At 55.2% G+C, this 19,512-nt stretch overlaps 1 protein-coding gene across 1 annotated transcript in view; it reads right to left on the reverse strand.

Annotated features, from left to right (window-relative positions):
- Positions 1-19,512, reverse strand: part of STARD5 (StAR related lipid transfer domain containing 5) — a 49,884-nt gene that overhangs the window by 23,739 nt on the left and 6,633 nt on the right. The window contains exons 4-5 of the mRNA XM_003921678.4: positions 18,797-18,914; positions 17,907-18,000 (exon numbers count right to left, since the gene is read on the reverse strand). Coding sequence (XP_003921727.1) covers positions 17,907-18,000; positions 18,797-18,914 — 212 coding nt within the window. The remainder of the gene's footprint in view (positions 1-17,906; positions 18,001-18,796; positions 18,915-19,512) is intronic.

The raw sequence follows: 19,512 nt of genomic DNA on the forward strand, positions 1-19,512 counted from the left end.
CTGAGCCTCACCAGAAACTCCAGGTAGCACTGTGCCTGCCCATCAGAAATGCAGCTGTCCATAGCTTCAGCCTCACCAGGAACCCCACGTAGCACTGTGCCTGCCCATCAGAAATGCTGCTGTCGACAGCCTGAGCCTCACCAGGAACCCCAGGTAGCGCTGTGTCTCCCCATCACAAATACAACTGTCCACAACCTCAGCCTGACCAGGGACCCCCAGGTAGCACTGTGCCTGCCCATCTCAACTGTCCACAGCCTCAGCCTCACCAGGGACTCCAGGTAGTGCTGTGCCTGCCCATCTGATATTCAGCTGTCCACAGCCTTAGCCTCACCAGGAACCCCAGGTACCACTGTGCCTCCCCATATCAACTGTCCACAGCCTGAGCCTCAACAGGGTCCCCAGGCAGCACTATGCCTGCCCATCTAAACTATCCACAGCTTGAGCATCACCAGGAACCACAGGTAGCACTGTGCCTGCCCATCAGAAATGCAGCTGTCCACCGCCTCAGCTTCACCAGAATCCCCAGGTAGCACTGTGCCTGCCTATCTCAACTGTCCACAGCCTCAGACTCACCTGGGACCTTGGGTAGCACTGTGCCTGCCCATCTCAACTGTCCACAGCCTCAGTCTCACCAGGGACCCCAGGTAGCGCTGTACCTGCCCATCTCAAGTGTCCACAACCTCAGCCTCAACAGCAACCCCAGGTAGCACTGTGCCAGCCCATCAGAAATGCAGTTGTACACAGCCTCAGCCTCACCAGGAAGACCAGGTAGCACTGTGTCTGTCCATCTCAACTTTCGACAGCTTCAGCCTCACCACGGATCCCAGGTAGCACTGGGTGTGCCTACCTCAACTCTCTACAACCTCAGCCTCACCATAAACCCAAGGTTGCACTGTGCCTGCCCATCAGAAATGCAGCTGTCCACAGCCTCAGTCTCACCAGGGACCCTAGGTAGCGCTGGGCCTGCCCATCAGAAAAGCAACTATCCACAGTCTCAGACTCACCAGGAACCCCAGGTAGCATTCTGTCTACAGATCAGAAATGTAGCTGTCCACAGCCTCAGCCTCACCAGGAACCCCAGGTAGCACTGTGCCTGCCCATCAGAAATACAGCTGTCCATAGCCTCAGCCTCACCAGGAACCCCAGGTAGCACTCTGTCTATACATCAGAAATGCAGCTGTCCACAGATCAGAAATGCAGCTGTCCACAGCCTCAGCCTCACCAGGAACCCCAGGTAGCGCTGTGCCTGTCCATCAGAAATCCAACTGTCCATAGCATCGGCCTCACGAGGGACTACAGGTAGCACCGTGCCTGCCCATCAGAAATGCTGCTGTCCACAGCCTCAGCCTCACCAAGAAACCCAGGTACCACTATGCCTGCCCATCTCAACTATCGACAGCCTGAGCCTCACCAGAAACCCAAGGTAGCACTGTGCCTGCCCATCAAAAAATGCAGCTGTCCACAGCCTTAGCTTCACCAGGAACACCACAAAGCACTGTGCCTGCCCATGTGAACGGTTCACAGCCTCAGCCTCACCAGGAACCCCAGGTAGCACTGTGCCTGCCCATCAGAAATGCAGCTGTGCACAGCCTCAGCCTCCCCAGGAACCCCAGATAGCACTGTCCCTGCCCATTTCAACTATCCACAGCCTGAGCGTCACCAAGAACACCAGGTAGCGCTGTTCCTGCTCATCAGAAATCCAACTGTCCACAGCAGGCGTCCCCAAACTGCGACCACCTGAGGCCATTTATCCGGCCCCCGCCGCACTTCAGGAAGGAGCACCTCTTTCATTGGTGGTGAGAGGAGCACAGTATGTGGCGGCCCTCCAACGGTCTGAGGGACAGTGAACTGGCCGCCTGTGTAAAAAGTTTGGCGACTCCTGGTCCACAGCCTCAGCCTCACCAGGGACCCCAGGTAGGACTATGCCTGTCGATTGGAAATGCAGCTGGCCACAGCTTCAGCCTCACCAGAAACCCCAGGTACCACTGTGTCTGCCCATCAGAAATGTCCACAGCCTCAGCCTCCCCAGGAACCCCAGGTAGACTATGCCTGCCCATCAGAAATGCAGCTGTCCACAGCCTCAGCCTCCCCAGGAACCCCAGGATGCACTGTGCCTGCCCATCTGAAATGCAATTGTCCACAGCTCCTGCCTCACCAGAATCCCCAGATAGCACTGTGCCTACCCATCTCAACTGCACACAGCCTGAGACTCACCAGGGACCCCATTTGGCAGTCTGTCTGCCCATCTCAACCATCTACAGCCTCAGCCTCACCAGGAACCCCAGGTAGCACTGTGCCTGCGCATCAGAAATTCAGGGGTCCACAGCCTCAGCCTCACCAGGAACCCCAGGTAGCGCTGTGCCTGCCCATCAGAAATACAGCTGTTTAGAGCCTCAACCTGACCAATAACCTGAGGTAGCACTGTGCCTGTCCATCAAAAATCCAACTGTCCACAGCCTCAGTCTCACCAGGAACCCCAAGTAGGATTATGCCTGCCGATCAGAAATGCAGCTGTCCACAGCCTCAGCCTCACCAGGAACCCCCAGGTAGCGCTGTGTCTCCCCATCACAAATCCAACTGTCCACAACCTCAGCCTGACCTGGGACCCCAGGTAGCACTGTGCCTGCCCATCTCAACTGTACACAGCCTCAGCCTCACCAGGGACCCCAGGCAGCACTATATCTGCCCATCGGAAATGCAGCTGTCCACAACCTCAGCCTCACCAGGAACCTCAGGTAGCACTAGGACTACCCATCTAAACTGTCCACCGCCTCAGCCTCACCAGGGACCCCAGCTAGGACTATGCCTGCCCATCAGAAATGCAGCTGTCCACAGCCTCAGCCTCACCAGGAACTCCAGGTAGCACTGCAGCTGCCCATCTCAACTGTCCACAGCCTCAGCAACACCAGCAACCCTAGGCAGCACTGTGCCTGCCCATGAGAAATGCAACTGTCCACAGCCTCAGCCTCACCAGGGATTCCAGAGTGCACAGTACCTGCCCATCTCAACTGTCCACAGCCTCAGCCTGACCAAGGACCGCAGGAAGCACTGTGCCTGCCCATCAGAAATGCAGCTGTCCACAGCCTCAGCCTCACCAGGAACCCCAGATAGCACTGTCCCTGCCCATTTCAACTATCCACAGCCTGAGCCTCACACCAAGAACCCCAGGTAGCGCTGTTCCTGCTCATCAGAAATCCAACTGTCCACAGCCTCAGCCTCACCAGTGACCCCAGGTAGGACTATGCCTGCTGATTAGAAATGCAGCTGGTCACAGCCACAGCCTCACCAGAAACCACAGATACCACTGTGCCTGCCCATCAGAAATATCCACAGCCTCAGCCTCACCAGGAACCCCAGGTAGCACTGTGCCTGCCCATCAGAAATGCAGTTGCAGCCTCAGCCTCACCAGGAAGACCAGGTAGCACTGTGCCTGTCCATCTCAACTTTCGACAGCCTCAGCCTCACCAGGAATCACAGGTAGCACTGGGTGTGCCTACCTCAACTCTCTACAACCTCAGCCTCACCATAAACCCAAAGTTCCACTGTGCCTGCCCATCAGAAATCAAGGTGTCCACAGCTGGAGCCTCAACAGGATCCCCAGGCAGCACTGTGCCTGTCCATCACAAACCCAGCTGTCCACAGCCTCAGCTTCACCAGGATCCCCAGGAAGCACTCTGTCCACAGATCAAAAATGCAGCTGTCCACAGCCTTAGCCTCACCAGGGACTCCAGGTAGCGCTGTGCCTGCCCATCAGAAATGCAACTGTCCACAACCTCAACCTCACCAGCAACCCCAGGTAGCCTTGTGCCTGCCCATCAGAAATGAAACTGTCCACAGCCTAAGCTTTACCAGGAACCCCAGGTAGTGCTGTGCCTGCCCATGTCAACTGTACACAGCCTGAGCCTTATGAGAAACCCCATGTAGCAGTCTGCCTGCCCATCTCAACCATCCACAGCCTCAGCCTCACCAGGAACCCCAGGTAGCGCTGTGCTTGCCCATCAGAAATTCAGGTGTCCACAGCCTCAGCCTCATCAGGAACCCCAGGTAGCACTGTGCCTGCCCATCAGAAATACAGCTGTTTAGAGCCTCAACCTGACCAGAAACCTGAGGTAGCACTGTACCTGTCCATCAGAAATCCAACTGTCCATAGCCTCAGCCTCACCAGGGACCCCAAGTAGGACTATGCCTGCCGATCAGAAATGCAGCTGTCCACAGCTTCAGTCTCACCAGGAACCCCAGATAGCACTAGGTCTACTGATTAGAAATGCAGCTGTCCACAGATCAGAAATGCAGCTGTCCACAGCCTCAGCCTCAACAGAAACCACAGGTAGCACTGTGCCTGCCCATCTCAACTGTCCATAGCCTCAGCCTGACCAGAGAATACAGGAAGCACTATGCCAGCCCATCAGAAATGCAGCTGTCCACAGCTTCAGCCTCATCAGGAACCCCAGGTAGCACTGTGCCTGCCCATCAGAAATACAGCTGTACAGAGCGTCAACCTCACCAGGAACCCCAGGTGGGACTATGCCTCCCGATCAGAAATGCAGTTGGCCAAAGCCTCAGCCTTACCAGAAACCTCAGGTACCACAGTGCCTGCCCATCAGAAATGCCCACAGCCTCAGCCTCCCCAGGAACCCCAAGTAGCACTGTGCCCGCCCATCTGAAATGCAATTGTACACAGCCCCTGCCTCACCAGAATCCCCAGATAGCACTGTGCCTACCCATCGCAACTGTCCACAGCCTCAGCCTCACAAGGAACCGAGGTAGCACTGTGCCTGCCCATCAGAAATCCAACTGTGCACAGCCTCAGTCTCACCAGGAACTCCAGGTAATGCTGTGCCTGCCCATCAGAAATTCAGCTGTCCACAGCCTCAGCCTCACCAGGAACCCCAGGAACCACTATGCCTGCCAATATCAACTGGCGACAGCCTGAGTCTCAACAGGGTCCCCAGGTAGCAGTATGCCTACGCATCTAAACTATCCACAGCCTCAGCCTCACCAGAAACCACAGCTAGCACTGTGCCTACCCATCTAAACTATCCACAGCCTCAGCATCACCAGGAACCACAGGTAGCACTGTGCCTGCCAATCAGAAATGCTGCTGTCCACAGCCTCAGCCTCACCAGGAACCCCAGGTAGCACTATGCCTGACCATTAGAAATGCGGCTGTCCACAACCTCAGCCTCACCAGGAACCCCATGTAGCACTGTGCCTGCCCATGAGAAATGCAGTTGTACACAGCCTCAGCCTCACCAGGAAGCCCAGGTAGCACTGTGCCTGTCCATCTCAACTTTCAACAGCCTCAGCCTCAACAGGGATCACAGGTAGCACTAGGTGTGCCTATCTCAACTCTCTACAACCTCAGCCTCACCATAAACTCAAGGTTGCACTGTGCCTGCCCATCAGAAATGCAGCTGTCCACAGCCTCAGTCTCACCAGGAACCCCAGGTATCACTGTGCCTGCCCATCTCAACTATCCACAGTCTTAGCCTCACCAGGAACCCAAGGTAGCAATGTGCCTGCCCACCAGAAATGCAGCTGTCCATAGCCTCAGCCTCCCCAGGAACCCCAGATAGCACCGTCCCAGCCTATTTCGGCTATCCAGTCTGAGCCTCACCAAGAACCCCAGGTAGCACTGTCCCTGCTCATCGGAAATCCAACTGTCAACAGCCTGAGCCTTACCAGAAACCCCAGGTAGCACTGTGCCTGCTCATCAGAAATGCAGATGTCCATAGCCTCAGCCTCACCAGGAACCCCACGTAGTACTGTGCCTGCCCATCTCAACTATCCCACAGCAGAAGCCTCACCAGAAACCCCACGCAGCACTGTGCCTGCCCACCCATTTCAAGTGTCCACAGCTTCAGCATGACCAGGGTCTGCAGGAAGCACTGTGCCTGCCCATCTCAACTGTACACAGCCTCAGCCTCAACAGGGACCCAAGGCAGCACTATATCTGCCCATCAGAAATGCAGCTGTCCACAACCTCAGCCTCACCAGGAACCTCAAGTAGCACTATGACTACCCATCTAAACTGTCCACCACATCAGCCTCACCAGGGACCCCAGGTAGGACTATACCTGCCCATCAGAAATGCAGCTGTCCACAGCCTCAGCCTCACCAGGAACCCCAGGTAGCACTGTGCCTGCCCATCTACACTGTCCACAGCCTCAGCCCCACCAGGAACCCTAGGCAGCACTGTCCCCGCACATCTCAACTATCCACAGTCTCACCCTCACCAGGGACCGCAGGTAGCACTGTGCTTGCCCATCAGAAAAGCAACTATCCACAGCCTCGGCCTCACCAGGAACCCCAGGTAGCAGTCTGTCTACAGATCAGAAACGCAACTGTACACAACGTCAGCCTGACCAGGGACTCCAGGTAGCACTGTGCCTGCCCATCTCAACTGTCCACAGCCTCAGCCTGACCAGGGACCCCAGGTAGCACTATGCCTGCCCATCTCAACTGTCCACAGCCTCAGCCTGACCAGGGAACATAGGAAGCACTGTGCCTGCCCATCAGAAAAGCTGCTATCCACCAACTCAGCCTCACCAGGAACCCCAGGTAGCGCTGTGTCTCCCCATCACAAATGCAACTGTCCACAACCTCAGCCTAACCAGGGACCCCAGGTAGCACTATGCCTGACCATCAGAAACGCAGCTGTCCACAGCCTCAGCCTCACCAGGAACCCCATGTACCGCTGTGCCTGCCGATGAGAAATGAAGCTGTCCACAGTCTCAGCCTCCCCAGGAACCCCAGATAGCACTGTCCCTGCCCATTTCAACTACCCACAGCCTGAGCCTCACCAAGAACCCCAGGTAGCGCTGTTCCTGCTCATCAGAAATCCAACTGTCCACAGCCTCAGCCTCACCGGGACAACAGGTAGCACTGTGACTGTCCATCAGAAATGAAACTGTTCACAGCCTCAGCCTCACCAGGGACTACAGGTAGTGCTGTGCCTGCCCATCTCAACTTTACACAGCCTGAGCCTCAGCAGGGACTCCAGGGAGCACTGTGCCTGCCCATCTCAACTGCACACAGCCTGAGCCTTATGAGGAACGCCATGTAGCAGTCTGTCTGCCCATCTCAACCATCCACAGCCTGAGCCTCACCAGGAACTCCAGGTAGCGCTGTGCCTGCCCATCTCAACTGTCCATAGCCTAAGCCTGACCAGAGAATACAGGAAGCACTGTGCCTGACCATCAGAAATGCTGCTGTCCACAGCCTCAGCCTCACCAGAAACCACAGGTAGCACTGTGCCTGGCAATCAGAAATGCAGCTGTCCACAGCATTAGCATCACCAGGAACCCCTAGCAGCACTATGCCTGCCCATCAGAAATCCAACTGTCCACAGTCTCAGCCTCACCAGGAACCCGAGGTAGCACTCTGTCTGCCCATCAGAAATCCAACTGTCCACAGCATCAGCCTCACCAGGGATTCCAGAGAGCACTATGCCTGCCCATCTCAACTGTCCACAGCCTCAGCCTGTCCAGGGACCGCAGGAAGCACTGTGCCTGCCCTTCAGAAATGCTGCTGTCCACAGCCTCAGCCTCACCAGGAACCCCATGTAGCACTATGCCTGACCATCAGAAATGCAGCTGTCCACAGCCTCAGCCTCCCCAGGAACCCCAGATAGCACTGTCCCTGCCCATTACAACTATCCACAGCCTGAGCCTCACCAGGAACCCCAGGTAGCGCTGGGTCTGCCCATCAGAAAAGCAACTACCCACAGTCTCAGCCTCACCAGGAACCCTAGGTAGCACTCCATCTACAGATCAGAAATGCAGCTGGCCTCAGCCTCAGCCTCACCAGAAACCCCAGGTACCACTGTGCCTGCCCATCAGAAATGTCCACAGCCTCAGCCTCCCCAGGAACCCCAGGTAGACTATGCCTGCCCATCAGAAATGCAGCTGTCCACAGCCTCAGCCTCCCCAGGAACCCCAGGATGCACTGTGCCTGCCCATCTGAAATGCAATTGTCCACAGCCCCTGCCCCACCAGAATCCGCAGATAGCACTGTGCCTACCCATCTCAACTCTCTACAGCCTGAGACTCACCAGGGACCCCAGGTAGCCCTGTGCCTGCCCATCTCAACTGTCCACAGCTTCAGCCTGACCAGGGAACGCAGGAAGCTCTATGCCTGACCATCAGAAAGGCAACTGTCCACAGCATCAGCCTCACCAGGGATTCCAGAGAGCACAGTGCCTGCCCATCTCAACTGTCCACAGCCTCAGCCTGACCAGGGACCGCAGTAAGCACTGTGCCTGCCCATGAGAAATGCTGCTGTCCATGCCCTCAGCCTCACCAGGAACCCCAGGTAGCACTGTGCCTGCCGATGAGAAATGAAGCTGTCCACAGCCTCAGCCTCACCAGGAACCCCATTTAGCGCTGTGCCTGCCGATGAGAAATGAAGCTGTCTACAGCCTCAGCCTCCCCAGGAACCCCAGATACCACTGTCCTTGCTCATTTCAGCTATCCACAGTCTGAGCCTCACCAAGAACCCCAGGTAGCACTGTCCCTTCTCATCAGAAATACAACTGTCAACAGCCTCAGCCTCACCAGGGACCCCAGGTAGGACTATGCCTGCCGATCAGAAATGCAGCTGGCCACAGCCTCAGCCTCACCAGGAACCCCAGGTACCACTGTGTCTGCCCATCAGAAATGCAGCCGTCCACACCCTAAGCCTCAACAAGCACCCCAGGTAGCGCTGTGCCTGCCCATCAGAAATTCAACTGTCCACAGCCTCAGCCTCATCAGAAAGCCCAGGTATCACTGTGCCTGCGCATCTCAACTATCCACAGCCTTAGCCTCACCAGGAAGCCAAGGTAGTACTGTGCCTGCCCATCAGAAATGCAGCTGTCTACAGCGTTAGTCTCACCAGAACACCAGAAAGCACTGTGCCTGCCCATTAGCAATTCAGGTGTCCACAGCCTCAGCCTCACCAGGAACCCCAGGTAGCACTGTGCCAGCCCATCAGAAATGCAGCTGTCCAGAGCCTCAGCCTCACCAGGAACCCCAGGTAGCACTATGCCAGACCATCAGAAATGCAGGTGTCCACAGCCTCAGCCTCACCAGGAACCCGAGGTAGCACTCTGTCTGCCCATCAGAAATCTAACTGTGCACAGCAACAGCCTCATCAGGGATTCCAGAGAGCACTGTGCCTGCCCATCTCAACTGTCCACAGCCTCAGCATGACTAGGGACCGCAGGAAGCACTGTGCTTGCCCATCAGAAATGCTGCTGTCCACAGCCTCAGCCTTACAAGGAACACCCCAGGTAGCACTATGCTTGACCATCAGAAATGCAACTGTCCATAGCCTCAGCCTCCCCAGGACCCCAGATAGCACTGTCCCTGCCCATTTCAACTATCCACAGCCTGAGCCTCACCAAGAACCACAGGTAGCGCTGTTCCTGCTCATCAGAAATCCAACTATCCACAGCAGGCATCCCCAAATTGCAGCTCCCTGAGGCCATTTATCTGGCCCCACGCCGCAGTTCAGGAAGGGGCACCTCTTTCATTGGTGGTCAGTGAGAGGAGCACAGTATGTGGCGGCCCTCCAATGGTCTGAGCGACAGTGAACTGGCTCCCTGTGTAAAACATTTGGGGATGCCTGGTCCACAGCCTCAGCCTCACCAGGAACCCCAGGTAGGACTATGCCTGTCGATCAGAAATGCAGCTGGCCACAGCCTCAGCCTCACCAGAAACCCCATGTACCACTGTGCCTGCCCATCAGAAATGTCCACAGCCTCACCCTCACCAAGAACCACAGGTAGACTATGCCTGCACATTAGAAATGCAGCTGGCCACAGCCTCAGCCTCACCAGAAACCCCATGTACCACTGTGCCTGCCCATCAGAAATGTCCACAGCCTCACCCTCACCAAGAACCACAGGTAGACTATGCCTGCACATTAGAAATGCAGCTGTCCACAGCCTCAGCCTCCCCAGGGACTCCAGGTAGGGCTGTGCCTGCCCATCTCAAACCCAGCTGTCCACAGCCTCAGCCTCACAAGGTACCCCAGGTAGCACTCTGTCCACAAATCAGAAATGCAGCTGTCCACAGCCTTAGCCACACTAGCAACACCAGAGAGCACTGTGCCTGCCCCTGTGAACTTTCCACAGACTCCGGCTCACCAGGAACCCGAGAGAGCACTGTGCCTGCACATTAGAAATGCAGCTGTCCACAGCCTCAGCCTCACCAGGGACTCCAGGTAGTGCTGTGCCTGCCCATCTCAACTGTACACAGCCTGAGCCTTATGAGAAACCCCATTTGGCAGTCTGTCTGCCCATCTCAACCATCCACAGCCTCAGCCTCACCAGGAACCCCACGTAGCACTGTGCCTGCCCGTCAGAAATCCAACTGTCCACAGCCTCAGCCTCACCAGGGACCCCAAGTAGGACTATGCCTGCCGATCAGAAATGCAGCTGTCCACAGCCTCAGCCTCAGCAGGAACCCCAAGTAGCGCTGTGCCTGCCCATCAGAAATGTCCACAGCCTCAGCCTAACCAGGAACCCCAGGTAGCACTGTGCCTGTGCATCTGAAATGCAATTGTCCACAGCCCCTGCCTCACCAGAATCCCCAGATAGCACTGTGCCTACCCATCTCAACTGTCCACAGCCTGAGCCTCACCAGGGACCCCAGCTAGCACCGTGTCTGCCCATCAGAAATGCAACTGTCCATGGCCTCAGCTTCACCAGAATCCCCAGGTAGCACTGTGTCGGCCCATCTCAACTGTCCACAGCCTGAGACCAGGGACCCCAGGTAGCACTGTGCCTGCCCATCTCAACTGTCCACAGCCGCAGCCTCACCAGGGATCCCAGGTAGCACTGTGTCTGCCCATCAGAAATGCAACTGTCCACAGCATCAGCCTCACCAGGGATTCCAGAGAGCACTGCCCCTGCCCATCTCAACTGTCCACTGTCTCAGCCTGACCAGGGACCCCAGGAAGCACTGTGCCGGCCCATCAGAAATGTCCACAGCCTCAGCCTCACCAGGAACCCCAAGTAGACTATGCCTGCCCATTAGAAATGCAACTGTCCACAGCCTCAGCCTCCCCAGGGACTCCAGGTAGGGCTGTGCCTGCCCATCTGATATTCAGCTGTCCACAGCCCCTGCCTCACTAGAATCCCCAGATAGCACTGTGCCTGCCCATCTCAACTGTCTACAGCTTCAGCCTGACCAGGGACCACAGGAAGCACTATGCCTGACCATCAGAAAGGCAACTGTCCACAACCTCAGCCTCAACAGCAACCCCAAGTAGCACTGTGCCCGCCCATCAGAAATGCAGTTGTACATAGCCTCAGCCTCACCAGGAACCCCAGGCAGCACTGTGCCTGCCCATCACAAACCCAGCTGTCCACAGCCTCAGCCTCACGAGGAACACCAGAAAGCACTGTGCCTGCCCATGTGAACTTTCCACAGCCTCCGGCTCACCAGGAACACCAGAGACCAGTGTGCCTGCCCATCAGAAATGCAACTGCCCACAGCCTCAGCCTCACCAGGAACCCCAGGTAGTGCTGTGCCTGCCCATCTCAACTGTACACAGCCTGAGCCTTACGAGAAACCCCATGTAGCAGTCTGTCTGCCCATCTCAACCATCCACAGCCTCAGCCTCACCAGGAACCCCAGGTAGTGCTGTGCCTGCCCATTGGAAATTAAGGGGTCCACAGCCTCAGCCTCACCAAGGACCCCAGGTAGCACTGTGCCTGCCAATCAGAAATGCTGCTGTCCACAGCCTCAGCCTCACCAGGAGGACCAGGTAGCAATGTGCCTGCCCATCAGAAATACAGCTGTTCAGAGCCACAACCTCACCAGGAACCCGAGGTAGCACTGTGACTGCCCATCAGAAATGCAACTGTCCACAGCCTCAGCCTCCCCAGGAACCCCAGGTAGCGCTGTGCCTGCCCATCTGAAATGCAGCTGTCCACAGCCTTAGCCGCACCAGGAACACCAGAAAGCACTGTGCCTGCCCATGTGAACTTTCCACAGCCTCCGTCTCACCAGGAACACCAGAGAACACTGTGCCTGCCGATCAGAAATGCAACTGTCCAGTCTCAGCCTCACTGGTGACTACAGGTAGCACTGTGCCTGCCCGTCAGAAATGAAGCTGTCCACAGCCCCAGCCTCACCAGGAACCCCAGGTAGTGCTGTGCCTGCCCATCTCAACTGTACACAGCCTGGGCCTCAGCAAGGACTCCAGAGAGCACTGTGCCTGCCCACCTCAACTGTACACAGCCTGAGCCTTACGAGAAACCTCATTTGGCAGTCTGTCTGCCCATCTCAACTATCCACAGCCACAGCCTCACCTGGAACCCCACGTAGCGCTGTGCCTGCCCATCAGAAATTCAGGTGTCCACAGCCTCAGCCTCACCAGGAACCCCAGGTAGCGCTGTGCCTGCCCATCAGAAATACAGCTGTTTGGAGCCTCAACATGATCAGTAACCAGAGGTAGCACTGTGCCTGCCCATCAGAAATCCAACTGTCCACAGCCTCAGCCTCACCCGGGACCCGAAGTAGGAGGACTATGATTGCCAATCAGAAATGCAGCTGGCCACAGCTTCAGTCTCACCAGAAACCCCAGGTAGCACTAGGTCTACAGATTAGAAATGCAGCTGTCCACAGATCAGAAATGCAGCTGTCCATAGCTTCAGCCTCAACAGGAACCCCAGGTAGCGCTGTGCCTGCCTATCAGAAATGCAACTGTCCACAGCATAGACCTCACCAGGGACTACAAGTAGCACTGTGCCTGCCCATCAGGAATCAAGCTGTCCACAGCCTCAGCCTCACCAGGGACCCCAGGGAGCGCTGTGCCTGCCCATCAGAAATGCAGCTGTCCATAGCCTCAGCCTCACCAGGAACCCCATGTAGCACTATGCCTTCCCATCTCATATATCCACAGCAGGAGCTTCACCAGAAACCCCAGGTAGCACTGTGCCTGCCCACCTATCTCAAGTGTCCACAGCTTCAGCCTGACCAGGGTCCACAGGAAGCACTCTGCCTGCCCATCAGAAATGCGGCTGTCCACAGCCTCAGCCTCACCAGGAACCCCATGTAGCGCTGTGCCTGCCGATGAGAAATGAAGCTGTCCACAGCCTCAGCCTCCCCAGGAACCCTAGATAGCACTGTCCTGGCCCATTTCAACTATCTACAGCCTGAGCTTCACCAAAACCCAAGGTAGCGCTGTTCCTGCTCAACAGAAATCCAACTGTCCGCAGCCTCATCCTCACCAGGGACCCCAGGTAGGACTATGCCTGCCGATCAGAAATGCAGCTGGCCACAGCCTCAGCCTCAACAGGAACCCCAGGTAGCACTGTGGCTGCCCATCAGAAATATCCACAGCCTCAGCCTCACCAGGAAGCCCAGGTAGCACTGTGCCTGCCCATCTTAACTTTCCACAGCCTCAGCCTCACCAGGGATCCCATGTAGCACTGGATGTGCCTACCTCAACTCTCTACAACCCCAGCCTCACCATAGACACAAGGTTGCATTGTGCCTGCCCATCAGAAATGCAGGTGTTCACAGGCGGAGCCTCACCAGGAACCCCAGGCCGTACTCTGTCCACAGATCAGAAATGCAGCTGTCCACAGCCTCAGCCTCACCATAAACCTCAGGTAGCGCTGTGCCTGCCTATGAGAAATGGAACTGTCCACAGCATCAGCCTCACCGGGGACTCCAGGTAGCACTGTGCCTGCCCATCAGAAATGAAGCTGTCCACAGCCTCAGCCTCCCCAGAAACCTCAGGTAGTGCTGTGCCTGCCCATCAGAAATGCAACTGTCCACAGCCTAATCCTCACCAGGGATTACAGGGAGCACGGTGCCTGCCCATCTAAACTGTACACAGCCTGAGCCTCCCCAGGAACCCCAGATAGCACTGTGCCTGCCCATTTCAACTATCCACAGCCTGAGCCTCACCAAGAACCCCAGGTAGGGCTGTCCCTGCTCATCAGAAATCCAACTGTCCACAGCCTCAACCTCACCAGGAAACCCAGGTAGCACTGTGCCTGCCGATCAGAAATGCAGCTGTCCACAGCCTCAATGTCACCAGAAACTCCAAGGAGTACTGTGCCTGCCCATCTCAACTGTACGCAGCCTGAGCCTCACCAGGAACCCCAGGTAGCACTGTGCCTGCCCATCAGAAATGCAGCTGTCCACAGCCTCAGCCTCACCAGGGGCTCCAGGTAGCACTGTGCCTGCCCATCAGAAATGCAGCTGTCCACAGCCTCAACGTCACCAGGAACTCCAAGGAGCACTGTGCCTGCCCATCAGAAATTCAGCTGTCCACAGCCTCAGCCTCACCAGCAACCCCAGGTAGCAGCATGCCTGCCCATCAGTTTCCTGACATCATCCAGGCTACAGGTTTGGAACTGGAGACCTTTTAGAATCCCACTCCTCAGGGCCGAGTATAGTGGCTCATGCCTGTAATCCCAGCACTTTGGGAGGTGGAGTCAGATAGATCACTTGAGGTCAGGAGTTAGAGCCCAGCCTGGGTAACATGGTGAAAGCCCATCTCTACTAAACAGATAAAAGTTCACGAGGCCTGGTGGTCGGCGCCTGTAATCCCAGCTACTCGGGAGGCTGAGGCAGGAGACTTGCTTGAACCTGGGAGGCGGAGGTTGCAGTGAGCCAAGATCCCATCATCGCTCTCTGGCCTAGGCGCCAAAAGCAAAATTGCATCTCAAAAAAAAAGAATCCTATCCCGCAAATCATACAGAAGGACCACCAAGGCTGGAGCAGGCTGTGGCCAGCAGATCCACAGGGGCGAGAGCGTGTGTTCCTCTGGGCTGTGGCTTTTCTCTGCTCGTGCCCTGCTTCCCCAAAGAGGGTGAACTCCAGGGGACCGGACTTCCTTCTTAGAGCCTCAGCATCATCTGCACTCTGCCTTCTCCCTCACGCACCAAACCCTGCCCATCCACCTTTGCTAGGGCCTTCTCTTCCTCCCTGCCCCTCCTCCAGCCCCTGTCACCTCTCAGCAGCATCCTCTTTGGAAACATGAACTGGTGAGTGAGAACTGAGACTCCGTGATCACGTTTCCCTCTGGGTGGGGACGACTGGGCTTTGCGGTGGGTGGAACATGTGAGAGGCTGCGTGGGATGGGACAAACTCTCTTCGTCACAGTGGCCTTGGGGAATGGTGGCTCTTGCATGTACACCATTATTTGACAACAGAAAGGGCAAAAGGGGGCACAGAGGAGCTGTGGGTCACTCAGTCTCCCTGCAGAAAACGCTGGGATGAAGGCATCCACTATGGTTGCTAGAAGGATTGAATGAGAGGAGGCGTGAAGTGCACTTAGCATCCTTCTGTGCACAGAGCAGGTGCCCCATAAATGGCAGTCATGCTGCTTCGACCACAAATACAGGCTCCTCCACCTTGAGACCACCTCTCCCCCGCCCACTGCAGACACTCGGAGCGCAGCCACCACCACCTCACCCCGCGATGAGTCCTCTTCTTTCCCTGCTCACAGCCTCTTCCATTCTAGATGCGTCACTGCAGTTAATACCAAAGTCAGAGGATGCCCTGCTCAGGACTCCCCTGTGGCTTCCCGTTTTATTCAGAAGGAAGTGCTCAAAGGCCGAATGTCCCAGCCGCACCCCTCGCTAACACATCACCTCCCTCTGTGCTGTTCCTTAAAGGTCCTGCTCCTGCTCCCACTTCTGGGACTAGGCATCTGCTCACCTCCCTGCCATGCTCACTCCACCAACACGCCCAAGACTCCCTGCATGTGTGCTTCGCTCAAAGGTCGTATTAGGGAAACCTCCAGATGACCCACTCACACCCTTCCCTGGCACCTTTATCTGGCTTCGGTTTTCCCCAAGGCACTTAACATCTGATACTTAAGACAGTATCCATGAGATAGAACTACTTACATCTGTGTTTTGTCTGTCTCCTCCTGCCTTCATTGGAATCTAAGCTCCAAGAGAACAGACACTCTAGCTGTTGAGACGTCAGTATCTGGGTGAAGAGTCCAGATTCTGGAGCCAGATGGCCGGATTCAGACTGTGGCCTCTTACTTGCTGGCTATGTGACCTTGGGTAAGTTACTAAACCTCTCTGTGCACCCACCATTCTTACCTTAAAAATGAGGATCATAACAATGCCTTAGGGTTGTTATAAAAATAGTTAATTGATATAAAGTGCTTAGAATAGTGGCTGACACACAGTGGTGCTGTTTAAGTGTTTGCTGCTCCTGCTGTGATTACTGTCTGCTGAATCCAGCGTGCAGAACAGGCCTATCTTCACAGAGTAAGAGTGAATCATCATTGTCAGAGATTTCAGATCCACAGCCTTATGAGAATAACTGCATGCAGCAGGCTCTGGAAGGAGGCTTTACTGAGAACACACGATGTTTTTAATCAAGTGGACAGGAGTTGGAAGAGTCAACACTTGAGTTACAACCCTCACATTGGCAGGGTTTTGTGGGACCCCCAACTACCCTATCAGCAAAATCCATGCAATCAGGCCACGCAGGGTGGCTCACGCCTGTAATCACAGCACTTTGGGAGGCCAAGGCAGGGGGATCATTTGAGGTCAGGAGTTTGAGACCAGCCTGGCCAACATGGTGAAACCCTGGATCTACTAAAAATACAAAAAATTGGCCAGGTATGGTGGCAGGTACCTGTAATCCCAGCTACTTGGGTGGCTAAGGCAGGAGAATTGCTTAAGCATGGGAGGCAGAGGTTGCAGTAAGTTGAGATTACGTCACTGAACTCCAGCCTGGGTGACGGCAAAACTGTCTCAAAAAAAAAAAAAATAGTAATAATCCATGTGATACCTTTGCTACCTGGCATGAGGGATTCCACCCAAAAGAAGACAGCAATGGGATTCAGCCCCTAAGAAGAAAGGGCTCTGCCTCTTATTCTGAAAATTCCTCTCTGTCAGACCTGGCACCATTGAAAGGGGTCAATCTTAGCTTCTGACTACCAGGAGGGAGGAGACAAGGAAATGAGCTCAGGGCAGGGATCCAGGGCACCTATCTATTGGGGAAACTGAAACTGAATGCACGTGTGTATATGTGTGGGGTGGAGCACAGCTGTGCTATTTTCAAGGTCAAAATTTTGTTATGTCTAAGAACAGACTTCACAGGATGTCTGAAAAGCCAGCTTAGCAAAGAGGGTAACCTAACTGTGCTAGGTCTGGGCTTGGTAAAATCCCATAGCACCAAGGTCCACCCTCCTGGGACAATGTGGTAGAGGCCCAGACCCCTTCCCTCCAGGCAGCTGTGCGGAGACTGCAGGGAACACTGGGACACACCTGCGAGGCGCAATTTATTTTGCTGTCAACTTGGAGGATAAACTAGAAATCCTCAGGGAATTCATTACATGGAAAATTCCTGGTAAGAGCCTGACCATGACCTGTGGCAAAATGGGAACAGAGGGTGCCTGGGCTTGACTCTGAGGCTGATTCCAGTGTGGTCTCAGCACTGCCCACTAGGCCTGAGCGGCGCCACACTGGTCCCTGAAGAGAAATGATCGCTGTGTTAAATGTGGGGTGGGGACAGCTATCCTCAAAGCTGCTTCTGGCTGGCTGGGGGTCATCAGGGAGGTCTCGGAGCACAGGCCCTGCCTGCCAACCTCTTAGCATTTGACTCCACGCACATCACTTAACCTCCCCAAATCTCAGTGTCCTCATTTGCTAAATGGACCATGACATTGACCTAAGCTGGAGGCTGCAGGGAAAATTTCCTCCATCAAAAATAGTAAGAGTAACGCCTCCCTCAATTCTCTCCCGTGTACCAGGTACTTTCGTGTATGATGTCACAGATGTGTGCGAAAGCATTTTGTATTGTCACAATCTAAAGAGCTGTAAGGCATTTTTCTTATGAATCATGATCAAAGTGCTTCTTTACACAGAAGGTCCACAGGGAAGCCACGGTCAGATCCGAGCCGTGTCCCACAATGCAGGAAGTTATCCTTACCCTGGAAGAGGTTCACAGAAGCAACCACAAGGATGGTTAAATCCTCTCACAAAGCCTGGCTTCGGGGGGCATAATGGATGTTCCACATGGCTGGCTGGAAGACAGTCAGACGGCGGGTTACAACTTCAGATGGGCCACCGTCCCTCGGGTGCCATAGAGCACACAGATGTGACTACCTGCAGCCCGGGAGTCCGTGAGGGACTCCTGCCTCTTGGCCCGAGTTCCCCCTACCCCCACTCTACTGCTCTTTATGCTCACACTAATACACTCTCACATGCGTGTACACAAATTCACACATGCACACACACACACTTGCACTCACACACATTCATACACATTCATGCACAAACATGCACACAGTTTTCCCAAGTTTGCCGAGAGTGTCAGAGAAAAGTACATTCTAGAACACAAGGTCTGGGAGTGGGAGGAGGCCGGCGCCTCTCTCAGATCTCAGCTAGGAGAGGCATGGATGCATCCACCAACTCTGCCACGCAGCACTGGAGGAACGGCAGACGCTGTGCAGAGGCAGGAGCTGGGTGTTAAGCGAGTGGACGGCACCAAAACCCTCAAGACGACACAGCCCTAGATTCTGCACACAGGTTGTCTGCCGTCCAACTAACCCACATGCCTACAGCACACACCATGAGCACTGCAGAAATAAAAAGGGGCACTGGCAAAACCGTGACTTCATACAATCACTGGCATGTGGACCGTCCTGCCTCAGACCCCGACGGCCCTGAATCCTCCCAAACCCAACCAGGCAAGGCAGGGGACTCAGAGTGTGAATTTCTGGTGATTTCTGGTTGCTTGGCTTTCCTTGAGGAACTGAAGGGTGCAGAAGAGAAAACCCAGCATCGCGGGAAGGTGTGGCAGCTCTGGGCATCACTCACCGTTGGAACTGATGGTCCCATCCTCGTATCTCTTGATTAGCACCAAGTCCACAAAGTCTCTGGGAGAAATGAGCTTCATGGCAGCCGAGGGGGTGGAAGTTCTGCTTACACACAGGGTCTGCCAAACCAGAGAAGCATGCAGCTGTGACTGCTGGCCAGACATCTTCTCCAACATCTACCCTACCCCCTCAAGGGCTGGGAAAGGTACCAGGACTGACAGTAGGCACTGGTCATTGTCAGTAGTACAGGCACTATAAATAACATTAAGGAGCACGCAGCTATGGCTGCTGGCCAGACATCTTCTCCCAACTCCCACCTTACCCCCTTCAAAGTCTGGGAAAGGTACCAGGACTGTCAGTACTCCAGGCACTATAAACAGTGAAGATCCAGATCAAGTCTTCCCAGGAGCTCAGTGTCATGGATATATACCCAGTTTATAAGACGAGAGCTGTGACACAGGCTGCCCACAGCTGTCTAGCTGCAGACCAGTGCCATGTGGAGGTCATGTCTCACAAGTGACCATAAGAGGTGCCATTTATTGAGCACCTAGTAAGAGGCTGGCTGGACAAAGTTCTCAGTTGTCCCTTAACCTTTAGAAATAGGTATCATTAGGCTGGGTACGGTGGCTCACGCCTGTCTTCCCAGCACTTTAGGAGGCTGAGGTGGGTGGATCACGTGAGGTCAGGAGTTTGAGACCAGTCTGGCCAACATGGCAA

The sequence above is a fragment of the Saimiri boliviensis genome, chromosome 5 (genome assembly GCF_048565385.1).
Source record: "Saimiri boliviensis isolate mSaiBol1 chromosome 5, mSaiBol1.pri, whole genome shotgun sequence".
NCBI classification, from domain to species: Eukaryota; Metazoa; Chordata; class Mammalia; order Primates; family Cebidae; genus Saimiri; species Saimiri boliviensis.